This window comes from Haliotis rubra, unplaced genomic scaffold (assembly GCF_003918875.1).
Source record: "Haliotis rubra isolate DU_JTF1 unplaced genomic scaffold, ASM391887v1 Scf2422, whole genome shotgun sequence".
Taxonomy (NCBI): Eukaryota; Metazoa; Mollusca; class Gastropoda; order Lepetellida; family Haliotidae; genus Haliotis; species Haliotis rubra.
In genome coordinates, this window is record NW_025766473.1 from 9,785 (window position 1) to 25,088 (window position 15,304).

The 15,304-nt window shown below is 39.1% G+C and overlaps 1 protein-coding gene and 1 long non-coding RNA gene across 2 annotated transcripts; one reads left to right on the forward strand and one right to left on the reverse strand.

Annotated features, from left to right (window-relative positions):
* Positions 1-6,168: 6,168 nt before the first annotated feature.
* LOC124278866 (ankyrin repeat, PH and SEC7 domain containing protein secG-like) lies at positions 6,169-6,897 on the reverse strand. Its single transcript, XM_046714651.1, has one exon. It carries the CDS (start codon positions 6,895-6,897, stop codon positions 6,169-6,171), a length of 729 nt encoding a protein of 242 aa, XP_046570607.1.
* Positions 6,898-10,716: 3,819 nt separating this feature from the next.
* Positions 10,717-14,769, forward strand: LOC124278865. Its single transcript, XR_006899199.1, has 4 exons — positions 10,717-10,773; positions 12,491-12,692; positions 12,975-13,002; positions 14,594-14,769. It is a non-coding gene; the product is annotated as an uncharacterized LOC124278865 (long non-coding RNA).
* The last annotated feature ends 535 nt before the right edge of the window (positions 14,770-15,304 follow it).

Genomic DNA, 15,304 nt, shown 5'->3' on the forward strand with positions numbered 1-15,304 from the left:
GGGGACTTACATTACTGGTGATTGGAGACAAATATAGCCTTAAATTAAAAACACAAAAATGCTACGTTTTATAATACCACACACGCACATCACATCGGTGAGCTTAATTGACCTTGAATCTTTTGGGTCTTACGTACACCCACAGGAGGACCATCAATCTGTATCATGTCCAAGTGGGGCATTGGAGGATATCGTTCACGTATTGCACACAACAACAAGTCTAAAGTAACAAGTGAGTGAGTTAATAGTTAACGTCACATCGGCAATATCGCAGTCATATCGTGACGAAAACAACTTATACAATATAAAGTGAAAAGATTTGGAGGATTAAAATCTGTCGACGATGGACAGTAACAATACTAGAGATTCTCAATGGGAATATAAAACTAGCGAGCAAAGTTAAAAAATTCCAACTAAAGAAGACAATACAGTATACAACACGGGCTATAGATCGCCAACAACTGACGGGAGATCACCATACTAGGAACCATGGGGACTTACATTACTTTTGCTACATGCATGGACCCTAGCTGGATTTACACCATCCCTTCAGCCGCTGGCGATGGTAGGAAAAGTTAGCCAATAGTTAAATAACAAAAATAGTACGTTTAAAATGTGGTACATTTATAACACGAATTCACCCAGGAAGCATGTCAAATTCTACTACTGGTAATCACTAACATATAATGCGTGAACTAACTCACAACCTACTCTAATGTTACTGGACAACCTTGCGAAACAAGTAGTTATACAGTCTAAGTTTTCCATTACGTTTTGCTATCATGGCTGCCGTTTTCCGAACCCTTGTCCCTGGCGTTTTAATGTCGGCCATATGTGCTGGATGTGCTTTACCGTCATAACGTCTCGACGTATAGAGGCCAGATGAAGGATGTTGTAACCATAACCATCCACTAAGTGATTAGACCACCTTTCCTCACAAGCAGATCAAACACTTTTCTATGTCCATAATAAGCTGCTCTCATCAATGGTGTCCTCACATATTTTCCTCTACTGTTAATGTCCACCATGTCTTGTGATAGGATATGCTGAGCCATGTTTGCATGGACCCCAATTGAAGCATGATGAAGTATGTTGTCTCTGTGATCATCCACGTATGACACGTTAGCTCCCATACTCACGAGAAACTGGAAAACTTTATATCCCTTTAATTCGGCCTTCATCAGCGGGGTTGCTCCCGTCTTACCTCTACTGTTAATGTCCACCATGTCTGCGGATAGGATATGCTTCGTCATCTCGACCCCTCCACCCAAAGCGGCCAGATGAAGGAAGTTTCCTCCGCCATCATCCAATGCGTTCGACCACCTTTACTCACAAGCAGATCAAACACTTTTCTATGTCCACCATAAGCTGCTCTCATCAATGGTGTCCTCACATATTTTCCTCTATTGTTAATGTCCACCATGTCTTGTGATAGGATATGCTGAGCCATGTTTGCATGGACCCCAACTGATGCATGATTAAGTATGTTGTCTCCGTGATCATCCACGTATGACACATTAGCTCCCATATTCACGAGAAACTGAAAAACTTTATATCCCTTTAATTCGGCCTTCATCAGCGGGGTTGCTCCCGTCTTACCTCTACTGTTAATGACCACCATGTCTGCGGATAGGATATGCTTCGTCATCTCGACCTCTCCACCCAAAGCGGCCAGATGAAAGATGTTTTCTCCGCCATCATCCACTGCGTTCGACCACCTTTACTCACAAGCAGATCAAACACTTTTCTATGTCCATACTAAGCTGCTCTCATCAATGATATGCTCAGCCATGTTTGCATGTCCCCCAACAGAAGCATGATGAAGAATGTCTCCGTCATCATCCACTAACTGCGTTCGATTATCTTTACTCACAATAAGTTCAAACACTTTTCTAGGTCCAAATAAGCTTCTCTAATCAATGGTGTCCTTCCGTATTTATCTCTACTGTTAATGTACTCAAGTTTCTGTGATTTGATATACTGAACCATGTTTGCATGTCCCCAAATTGAAGCATAAGGAAGTATGTTGTTTCCCTTATAATCAACGTGTGACACATTAGCCCCTTTACTCACGAGGAACTTGAAAACGCATACTGTGTCGCAGTATGTGTCCTTCTGATGCAGCCTTCATCAGGGGGGGTCTCTCCGTGAGTCTCCCTACTGTTGATATCAACATTGTATTGTTTGAGTATATCCTTCACGATATCCACATGCCCCCCTCTGCAGGCCTAGTGCAGGATATTCTCTCCGTCATCATCCACGTGTGTCAAATTAGCTCCCTTGGTCAAGAGGAACTTCACCACGTCTCTGTGTCCACAATATACAGCCTGCAGCAGTGGAGTTGACCCGTGCATTCCCTTACTGTTAATATCAACACTGTATTGTGTGTCTACATCCTTCACAATACCCATACGTCCTCCTCTGCAGGCCAAGTGCAAGACATTGTCTCCGTTTTCATCTACTTCTGACAAGAAAGGCAAATAATCGTCTATGTCCCTCGTGTGCTGCCACCATGAGTGGTGTCATCCTGTACTTATCATCTCTACTGTTGACGTCAACCAAACCGCGGGACAGGATGCTTCTCACTAGGCCCAGGTCCCCTTTCCTACAGGCATTATGAAGAGTGTCCAGCTTGTCTGCATTTAGTTGTGGACATCTTTCAGGGTAGTTCTGCGTCATATCTGTTTACATGTATGTTATGATGAAAAAAACTCCCGACAGTCTGCTATCATGTAGAATATATACTGAGCAATCACCAGAACTTAATATGCCAGAAAAAGTACTTGGTGTATTGTCGCCTCTTTCGAAGGTTAATTTGAGACAAAGAACGTTCAGTGTACATTGAGGTTTTCTAGAGGAGGGCTAGTAATTTCTTTATGACTGTAAGCCCCTGTTGCATATCTTCACAACTTTTTCCAAAGCTACAGTTATAGTTCCTAAAAGCCATCTAACTCACTAACGCCAATTGACAATTGAAAGTTGCATTATCAGCAATGCTTAAGTTACACGACGCTGGCCACCAAATAGTCGAGTCTGGAACACAGCAGCCAATACTGGTTGCAAGGGTGATGACGTCATCGATGAATACTCATGGTATCTATTACTGTCGTTTCGTGTCCACACTGGATGAAGCAATAAACAGGAATATAACTGATTTTATCCTATCCTGGTGTTAAGTGGTGGGATATGATTACACATATTAAGTGCAATAAACAGATTCAATCGTGAGTTTGTTTGTTTGTTGTTTGTTGTTTGACGTCACACTCAGCGATATTCCATCTATATGTAGTCGGTATGTAAAAACAAGTGAGCCTGGCAATCCAGTGATCAACAACATGACCGTCGATCTACGCAATTGTCATACCATAGCAGGTGTCAACCAAGTCAGCGAGCCTCACCCCATCCGGTAAGTTGCCTCTTACGACAAGCATTGGTTGTTGAAGAGCAATTCTAACCCGGATCTGAACTGATTTTTCAGTTTTGAGATACTGTAATAAGACGTTGCTGTGGATTGATGATAACCCTGGGTGTATGTACCACTGTTTATCAAAGTTCCCATCAATGTAGGTTTAATAAGTTATTAGTAGGTTAATTATGTCCTGTATAGTTACTCCAAACTAACCAATCTTTGTTTTATGATGATTTGTTCCACTAACTGGAAGAGGCAGCTGAAAACCTCGAGGAAAATAAAGTGTATCATACGACAATCTTTTCAATTTGTCTCAAATGGGGAACGATTGGGCAGTTGTCGTAATCTCTGAACAGTGTTTGTCTAGATTTCCACAGATATGTACGTTGATTCAAATTCTAGTTTTGCAACAGCGACTAGCTCCACGTGAGGCTTTATTTACCAAAAAGCTACAAGCTGGGATAAAAATAACTGAAATATTGTCCAATGCAAAACAAAAACCAACTCACACACACACACACACACACACACACACACACACACACGCTACTGACGCATGTTTATAAGTTCTTAATGCCCATCTAAGTTGCATAATGACAACATATAATAATACTACTTTATTGAATATACACAGACAAATATATATACCATGTTAACACAAACTAGCAGTACCAGTATTGTTCTTTAGAAGACGTCCGCACACAAAATGAGACACTACGGGATATCTCCACTCATTGCACAAATCAACAACTAAGACTAAAATAACAAGTTGTCATGAATGCTTGCCATATACTTAACCCCTTGAACAAAAGCACAACGAAGACAGCCATGAAACGAGATTATCAGTGTCTGTATCCTGAACACAAACGGCAAAAACAAAATACGACTAAGACTAAAATACCAAGCCATCATCAATATGTTAGTGAGTGAGTTAACATTTATAGTGACATCTGCAATATTTCAGCCATATTGTGACTGAAAAGTTATAAATTAACAATAAGCGCAATTAAATTATAAAAATAAAACTGTCGACGAAAGACAGTAACATAATTTGAACGCAGTTAGAGAATTAATACTGGCAAGTAACTTTTAAAATAAGACAAATAGTACGATAATACAATATAAAAACATGGGCTGAAGATCACCACCAACCGAAGGTAGATGACCATGCTACGGACCATGGGGACTTACAGTACTGTTGATTGGAGACAAGTATAGCCATAAATTAAAAACACAAAAATGCTACGTTTTATAATACCACATACGCACATCACATCGGTAAGCTTAATTTACCTTGAATGTTTTGGGTCTTACGTACACCCACAGGAGGACCATCAATCTGTATAATGTCCAAGTGGGGCATTGGAGGATATCGTTCACGCATTGCACACAACAACAAGTCTAATGTAACAAGTGAGTGAGTTAATATTTAACGTCACATCGGCAATATCTCAGTCATATCGTGACGAAAACAATTTATACAATATAAAGTAAAAAGATTTGGAGGATTAAAATCTGTTGACGATGGACAGTAAAAATACTAGAGATTCTGAGATGTGAATATAAAACTAGCGAGCAAAGTTAAAACATTCCAACTAAAGAAGACAATACAGTATACAACACGGGCTATAGGTCGCCAACAACTGAAGGGAGATCACCATACTAGGAACCTTGGGGAACTTACATTACCTTTGCTACCTAGCTGGATTTACACAATCCCTTCAGCCGCTGGCGATTGTAGGAAAAGTTAGCCAATAGTTAAATAACAAACATACTACGTTTAAAATGTGATAAACTTATAACCCGAATTCACCCAAGGCTGTTACTTACACGCCTTAAAGGAAGCATGTCAAATTGTACTACTGGTAACCGGTAACATATAATGCGTGAACTAACTCACAAGCTACTCTTATGTTACTGGACAACCTTGCGAAACAAGTAGTTATACAGTCTAAGTTTTCCGTTACGTTTTGCTATCATGGCTGCCGTTTTCCCACCCTTGTCCCTGGCGTTAATGTCGGCCATATGTTCTGAATGTGCTTCACCATCATAACGTTTCCACGTATAGAAGCCAGATGAAGGATGTTGTAACCATAACTTTCCACTAACTGCGTTAGACCACCTTTCCTCACAAGCAGATCAAACACTTTTTTCTATGTCCGTAATATGCTGCTCTCATTAATGGTGTCCTCACATATTTTCCTCTACTGTTAATGTCCACCATGTCTTGTGATAGGATAAGCTGAACCATGTTTGCATGGCCCCCAATTGAAGCATGATGAAGTTGTCTCCGTGATCATCCACGTATGACACATTAGCCCCCATATTCACGAGGAACTGAAAAACGACTTTATATCCCTTTAATGCGGCCATCATCAGCGGGGTTGCTCCCGTCTTACCTCTACTGTTAATGTCCACCATGTCTGCGGATAGGATATGCTTCGTCATGTCGACCTCTCCACCCAAAGCGGCCAGATGAAAGATGTTTTCTCCGCCACCATCCACTGCGTTCGACCACCTTTACTCACAGGCAGATCAAAGACTTGTCTGTGTCCATAATAAGCTGCTCTCATCAATGATATGCTCAACCATGTTTGCATGTCCCCCAACAGAAGCATGATGAAGAATGTTGTCTCCGTCATCATCCACTAACTGCGTTCCATTATCTTTACTCACAAGCAGATCAAACACTTTTCTATGTCCATAATAAGCTGCTCTCATCAATGGTGTCCTTCCGTATTTTCCTCTAGTGTTAATGTTCACCATGTCCTGTGATTTGATATACTGAACCATGTTTGCATGTCCCCAAATTGAAGCATAAGGAAGTATGTTGGCTCAATATCATCAACGTGTGACACATTAGCCCCTTTACTCACGAGGAACTTGAAAACGCCTATGTGCCCTTCTGATGCAGCCTTCATCAGGGGGGTCTCTCCGTGATTTTCCCTACTATTGATACCAACATTGTATTGTTTGAGTATATCCTTCACGATATCCACATGCCCCCCTCTGCAGGCCCAGTGCAGGATATTCTCTCCGTCATCATCCACGTGTGACAAATTAGCTCCCTTGGTCACGAGGAACTTCAACAGGTCTCTGTGTCCACAATATACAGCCTGCAGCAGTGGAGTTGACCCGTGCATTCCCTTACTGTTAATATTAACACTGCATTGTGTGACTACATACTTTACAAAACCCATACGTCCTCCTCTGCAGGCCAAGTGCAGGACATTGTCCCCGTTTCCATCTACGAGTGATACATTAGCTCCTGTTCTTACAAGAAAGGCAAATAATCGTCTATGTCCCTCGTGTGCCGCCACCATGAGTGGTGTCATCTTGTACTTATCATCTCTACTGTTGACGTCAACCAAACCTCCGGACAGGATGCTTCTCACAAGGCCCAGGCACCCTTTCCTACAGGCATTATGAAGAGTTTCCAGCTTGTCTGCTTTTAGTTGTGGACATCTTTCAGGGTAGTTCTGCTTCATATCTGTTAACATGTATGTTATGATGAAAAAAAATCCCGACAATCTTCTTTCATGTAGAATATATACTGAGCAATCACCAGAACTTATTATGCCAGAAAAAGTACTTTGTGTATTGTCGCCTCTTTCGAAGTTTAATTTGAGACAAAGAAAGGTCTGTGTACATTGAGGCTTTTCTAGAGGAGGGCTAGTAATTTCTTTCTGACTGTAAGCCCCTGTTGCATATCTTCACAACTTTTTCCAAAGCTACGAACTTTGATCTCAATTATAGTTCCTAAAAGCCATCTTACTCACTTACGCCAATTGACAATTAAAAGTTGCAAAGTCTTTTAAACTTATGAAGATTATGATCCTTGTACAGTTGTCCAGAAAGCATGTCACGACACTAGTATAGTTTATTGCACAATAAACACCCTATCTTTACTTTCGATCGGATTTCTTATGTTTGGATATCTCAGAATTTTGTCAATTATGACATATTTATGCATAATTCTTCGACATGTTGTAAACCATATACAATTCCAGGACTGGCATGATATTAGGCTATCGTGAAAAAAGTGATTTATTCTTTTAATCTAGCTTTAAATCTTTGTTAGACACAGAAAGATATGTCATAGAATTGTTTAATCTTAAATATTTATTACAAGTCTTTTCTAAATGTAGATTCCAGTCACACAGATTAAAGATTTGTAAATTAAGATACAATAACGATATTAATACTGACCAACTTTTATGCTCTTTAATGAGTGTTGAACAAGATGAGTATCACTTTGTATTAATTTGTCCATATCATAGGCATCTATGAGAGAAACTTATCTCTCCATATCGTTTCACATGTCAAGAAAGGGTAAAATTGTATCAATTGTTAACGTCTAACAATCTCGAACATACAATCTGTCCATATAATAATAATAATTATAATAATAATAATTTGAAAGAGCAGGTTCTCCTTGTCGAGTCCTTTTCTAAAGATAATGGCATGACATTTGGACTCGACAAATGTAATACTCTTCATTTGAAACGTGGCAAGGCAGGTAATGGTGGATCGGTCAAGTTACAGGGGGGAGGAGTTATTGCGCATCTTGTGGAAGATCAGGCATGGAATGCAAGTTCGAGACAAGCTCCAGAGTGCCCAAATTCAAGAAAAACTCCAGCAACATCACGGCGGGTAACACCATGAATGGGCTTCACACATGAGGGGAATCGAACCCGGGAATCAGTCCATAGAAGAACCAGGTGTGAATCCAGCAACCATCATAGAAGTTTTCTTGTTAAAATTTACTACGTTCACAATTCAAGACAATAGTATCACCATGGTTGTACTAAACCGAGCGGCAGTACATGTCCAAAACGATTTCTAGGAATACTAGTAACTAGGATGACTAAGAATCAAACCATACAAGAACTAGTGAACTGTGTGAGTGAGTGAGTGGGTTACAATTTAACGTCACCTCGGCAATCCTTCAGCCATATAGTGACGAGAAATGTTTGGCATACACAATAAATACAAGTCTCCTTGGATCCGCCCATGCATGGGGGACTTACATTACTTTTGCTACCTGCATAGACCCTAGTTGGATTTACACCATCCCTTCAGCCGCTGGCGGTGGTAGGAAGATTTATCTGAAATTTAAAATAACAAAAATACTACGATTAAAAAGTATGGTTGAGGGAAATTGACTTGGAAAATTTTGGGTACTTACGTATAGGTGTGAATCCAGCAAACAACACGGAGTGAGTGAGTGAGTTAATATTTAACGTCACATCGGCAATATTTCAGCCATATCGTGACGAGAACATATTAGACATTGAAGTGTAATATGTGTATATTATAAAGACCCGTCTGCAACGGACAGTAAAACAACTAGAATATCACAATTACAAATAAAACGAGTGTTGAAATTTAAAACTAATAGCACTATTTGGACAATACAATATAAAACCTGGCTATAGATCGCCAACAACTGAAGGTAGATCATCATACTAGTGAGTGAGTGAGTGAGTTAAGATTTTAAGTCATATCGGCAATATTTCAGCCATATCGTGGCTAAATCAAGTCATAAATATATCAACAATTAAAGGTAAATTATAAAATTCTGCCAACGAAGGACAGTAAAACAACTAGATTATCACAGATTTAAATATAAAACTAGTAACTAAATTTAAAATATTTGAACTATACAAGACGATACAACATAAAAACAGGCTATAGATTGCCAACAACTGAAGGTAGATCACCATACTAGGGACCATGGGGACTTACAGTACATTTGCTTCCTGCATGGAACCTAGCTGGATTTACACCAACCCTTCAGCCGTTAGCAATTTGGCAAATTTAGCCATACATTAAAGGAACAGGTATTGTACGATTAAAAATGTGGAACGTTTTAATTTACTTCAAATGTTTTGGAACTTACGTACCCTCTCAGGAGGACAATAATTTTACAGTACTTTAACAATCTTAGTTACTAATTCAAACTTCCAATCATAAAATATTTATGTATTTACAAATCATTTAACAAATCTAATTCTTAAATGCAATAATTAAATGAGAACTGACATTATTAAAAAGATCCTTCATAGTTCGTGATTTGAAATAGATATCCCTTGTGATGGAATATTCAACACAGTAGATCACCATACTAGGTACCATGGGAAAACCACAAGGAAATGTGCTGCAGTTACCAATTTTGTATTCAAAAATTAACTACGTTCACAATTCAATACAACGGTATCATCATGGTTGTATTAAACAGAGTGCAGTATAATACAAGAACAGTGAATACAGCAATGCAGGCAGTAAAGGTAATATTTACCTCTCAGCAACAGTAATCCAAACTGCAAATAAGGCCTTGGCAGAGTATTCAGGATATGGGCGTCAACAACTAAATTGTCTTACACGTGGAACATTATATGACAGTGATTTACACTGAAACATAAAGGGTGCAATCCAGCAGTCATATTGTAGTCAAACGAAGTTCATTGTTCTGAGTTACAAACTTTAAAGGCTTAGACTGGGTATCCAGGTGAATATAGAAATCCCACATTTTCCAAGTGAATTGTATTGTAATTGTAATTGTAATTTGTCCTAATCTGAAATCCTATGTTAGAATATATGCTAGTTTTATTTCTTGATATTGTGATATTCTAGTCGGTTTTACTGTCCTTCGATGACAGGTTTTTATAATTTACCATAAATTACTATGCATAACAATTAAATGTTCCCGTCACGATATGGCTGAAATATTGCCGATGTGACGATAAATTATAACTCACTCACTCACTGTCTTGTTATTACCAGAATGCAGTGGAACGTTGATGCAGGCAGCGGTCATCCAAAGTCGGTCCTACATGAACAGTTTGTAATTATCCACCGACTAAGGCTAAGGTGTGTGGTGGGAGGGGGAGGTGTGTGTGTGTTGGTGTGTTATGTGATCATGAGTCAGTACTATCAATTGTTGGCCTGCTTCTAAAAGCTGATACACCTCTGTTGTGCTGTATTTCAGAAAGTGACATATATACATGAATGTATCATATGTAACAACACATCCCAGTATATAACCTTGACCGTAATCCTCAATACAACCTATGTTGGACTTTCTATATATTCACAAAGAGCATTTTGCACAAGCGGAATTATTACCAAAAGATCATACAAAACTCAAATAATTTGCTGACTGGATTACAAGTGACAGTTCGAGATGTTTTCAAACACATGTTTGGGGCCATGTGCATACGATTCTGACAATCTGGACGATAGTTCCAGTATGTATTATGATATGTAGTGATCAATAATTTGACATTTGCATACCAGCTACGTGCAGGTGACGTACATTCAGTGTTTGTCTGCCAGCAGATTTCATCAAGACAAACGCAAAGGTGAGTGAATTAGTTTGTGACGCTTTTAGTACTGTTACCGCATCATGGCAGTGGACGCCAGAAAGGGGCTTCACAAAAGTGTCTGTTGTTGGAACTCGGAAATGGTGTGACGAATACACTCTTTAGCTGAACCTGACTGAAAAGATATTTTCAAAAGTTACTTTGTATACTCTTTAAAAAAGTAGGGGAACCTGATGAGTTAACATGTATAGTCACATCGGCAATATTTCAGCCATATCGTGTCTTAAAAAGTTATAAATTGATAATAAATGGAATTAAATTACAAAAACCTGTCGATGAAGGGCAGTAAAATAACTAGATTATCACAGATAAAACCAGTAATGAAATCTGAAATCGAGGACAACACAATATAAAACAATGCTGTAGATCGCCAACATCAGAGTGAGTGAGTGGGTTAACATTTTACATCGCATCGTCAATATTACAGCCATATAGCGATGAAAACAGTGTAATCAATGTACAATCTCTGTCGACAAAGGCCAATAAAACCAACTGGACTATCACAGATGTATATTTAAAACTAGTAATATATAGCGGACGATACAATGTAAAAATGGGCTCTAGATTGCCAACAACTGAAGGTAGATCACCATACTAGGGACCATGGGGACTTACAGTACCTTTGCTACCTGCATGGACCCTAGTTGGATTTACATCATCCCTTCAGCCGCTGATGATTGTATGAAAATTTAGCCGAAAGTTAAGAGAACAAAAATACTACGTTTAAAAATCCCTTAAACTTAAATTTAACTTTGAAAGTTCTGGGACTTACGTACCCTCTCAGGAGGACAATAATTTTTCAACATTTCAACCCGCTTTGAGGGTACAGCCACCAACAATCTCAGTTACAAATCTAAACTACCAGTAATGAAATATTTATCGTTTTACAAACTATTCATCAAGATCTATCTTATAACTCTATTTCTAATTCAATAATTAAGTGAAAATTAACAGTACTAAAAAGATCCTTAACAGTGTTTACAGACATCTTATGAACGCACCACCAGTTCTCTTTAATACCACCCCTAAACACAACGCATGGGATGCACGTGCACAACGCAGTACCCCCATACATGTGCATGGGTTATCATTCTTGAGTTTGACGGTTTCAAGAAGGCCAATACATCAATCATCTTTCAAGAGCCATTACTGTACAAACAACTGTGGTCATAAGGAAGTGCAAGTCGTGATGCACTCTCAAACATTCATTATTATCAGATAAACATTGTTTGACTCCGATATATCTCCCAATTTTTTCCAATCGTAAATTAGAAATGGAGTTCATCTACTTTTTTAAGAGTATAATTTATCAATGTCTTAATGAGGTACATATAGGCCTGAAACGTCTTCACAAAGATAGAAACCCGCATTGTGCATCTTTCCAGCATTGTATTTGAATAGTTTGTTCCTAACATTCAGAAGAGAGACCTTCAAGATAACACGTGCTTTTGGTTTATTATCCCTAGCAAGGGACACACTAGATTACTATCAACTGTATTACTAGACAGAATAGCAGCGTCCTTTGGCATTGTAGTGCCAAGGTATATCAAGAAATGTTTCGGGAAATGAAAGCTGTCTATTCCTTTTTCTCGATCAATCGGAAAGTTTTTATTATGTTTAACAACCGATTTTTTCAATGTAACAATTCACGTTTCAACAAGTCTTATTTGATCACGGACTCCTTTCTGTGCTGCAGATAACGACTTGCAATGATGCTTCTCTTCGTTTGTCTCTTGTGCCTCCCACTGTCGGTTCTCGGTGATGACCGAGACGCCCACCTGTATAGAGTGGACATCTATATGCCTCCCGAGAAGGGGAGGGACGAGACGGCAGAGATACGTCAGATTAATGACAAACTGAACGATCTTACTGACATCAAGGTTCTCTTTTCATTTAAGGTCTGTATAATTTTTAGAACTAATTATAACACAGAACACAACATGTATCACAAGGCTTTTTGTTCTCATGATATAGGGTTCATATGACAAATACCAAGGTCCGGGCAATCTGGGTCGCTTCTGATTAGCCTGCCGTGTACATCAATGTGTATTTTAAATCAAAATCAGCCACAGTGATATGTCTACTTAAAGATACACTAGCAAATTAAAACTATTTTAATAAAACGGAGATAAAATAATTGACCGTTGATGATATTTAATTAATAGCTGTTTGTTTCACAGGAGCTCTGAAATCCAAGAATACTTCTTGGTAAGTCGAATATTTCTCAGTACTCTACCAAATGATGTAAAGGTTATGTGATTGAGAATAGCAAAATCGTTGCTCATTTATATCAATGTACTCTCTGACAAAAACCAAACCTGGTTATTGGAGACAGAGCAGGGTGGTGCAACATATCATCTGTGACCACCATTTACGTCGATAGAAGCTAGCCTGTGGTGGCGCATTTAATTGAAAACAGCATTCATAACGGTTTGGTGTGGATTGTCAATCGAAGTATGGCCCAGCTAAGCCAGGGTTATCGTATGGCACTGGTCCTGATGTAGGCCTTAATCCTTCTCATCCCAGGTATGTTCAGTGGGGGTGTAATCTGCAGAAACAGTGGCTCGAGGCAGTGCATCCACTGCAACTGATACAATTTGAATGATCATGTTTGAACGTCACCTTAGTCTCTGTGTTTGCAGGGGAGAGCATGATTAATAAAAATATGTGCTGGGGTAGCTTACGAACTTCATTGATGTATATCTTTGTCGGCTCATACTCTTTCATGCACATTTCCAGTCTTAGCCGTTCAAGGAGGCAATCCCTGAAATGTTACCTTGGTCTTAGATGCCTCTAGACCCGTGTAATACATTCACAGCTGTCTTTTGTGAAAGTCTGCACACACCTGAAAATAATAACTGCTCAATTTTCTGAACCTTGTTTGGTCACTACATCAAGCTATGCTTCGCCTACTGAACTATCAACTGGTTCTGGCACTAAGAGGCGGCAAGCCAGGAATCGTTAATGTGGTAGTTAAGAATTGATTCAAAGGAAGCATCAGCCGAAAATGGCTATCTGGTTTGACATCACGTTGAGTTTGCTTGTGTTGTAAATAACGTCTCCAAAGAGATGATATTGTGTTCTGATGTCGCTTCATAACAATCCTGTTGGCAACATACCCACGGCGAGAAGAGGTCGGGTTTTTTTAAATTGTGGCATTTACAGTAAATGTAAGTGCGTGTTTGAACACCTGGCTGGTTAGCAATCAATGTACGCTGTTCACGTTACAAATACAGGCAGCTATGAGTATGCGAGCTCCTAACATCCCGATATTGCACCATGTACTAACAGACATCTGCTATCTGGGAATGACGTATTAATGTCGAGGCTCTGTGTTCAGGGGTATGTATTAAAGCATAATATGTAATAGCATAATAAATCCATATTATTTTAAGTAGATATGAAGCACAGTTACTTTTTCGCGTCAGCTCATACACTGAATAATTAATTTCTTCATTTTCTCATGAATTCGTTTCTTTGAAGTACATTTTATATGTAAGTGATGACACTTGTTATTCTCTCATATCAAGGTACTTGCCTGCACCTTGTTTGTGATAATTACTTTGGGAGGCAGGGACACAGAGCTACTTAAGACATCTTGGAGATGCTGAAAGTGCAAAGAACAGCATGACTGGACAGCCGTTTTCAGTTTCTGTATATTTTAGGGGAATATAACAGGTTGATATAATCTATCAATACGGTAGTGTAACAAGTATATATTTTCACATATTAGTAGGACAAGTGATCCTCTGTAAAAGATCCAGAAGTTGTTGAAGTATTCCAAATTCACACATTTCAGTTCTTGACGTTGAGGAGCCAGGAAGCTGGTCCCAGTTGACGGGTTTTCTGTCAAGGAAGGGATACGAGTTCAGCGCCGTGTCCCTCTATCCATGCGGTGACTTCGCCAAAGTGCTTGGCGTCACCATGCCCGACGACATGTGGGCGTCATCTTTTGAGGATAAGGATCTCCTGATGGACAGGACGACACTTCTTGTAAGAGGTAAACTTTGCCTGGAAACCAAGAGTCTGTAGTATACGCTCTGCAGCATCAGAATGACATCAGTTTTGTTACAAATACTGGAGAATACACAGGTATTAGGAATATCAAATAGTATGATAATTATCACCTCGACATTATGTAAATGGCATGCTTTCTTGTTGAAAGTACTGGAGGAATATTGAACTACCAATATTTCTCATTTTAAGTGATGGTTTAATCTTTAAGCGGCTGCAGGGACGTTATAAATCCAGCAAAGTACTGTCGGAAACAGAAGAAAAACAATTAGGCTGTTACTCTGTATCCCTAAAATTTACACATCTGCAAATAGCATATGTCGAATAACCGACATCAGTGGGATGCGTAATAGGATATCCAGAAAAAAAGAGTTAGAAATAATACGAATGGCTGCTAAAAACAATAGATCCGACTATAGATGTCAATTAGGTTGTTCATCCATGTATGTCGACAGACCATTGACTCACCTGGCATGAAATGCATGTGCTGCCTGCA

Excerpts from the sequence above, each read along its gene's own strand:
- LOC124278866 (XM_046714651.1), bottom strand. The coding sequence starts at position 6,897 with ATGAAGCAGAACTACCCTGAAAGATGTCCACAACTAAAAGCAGACAAG.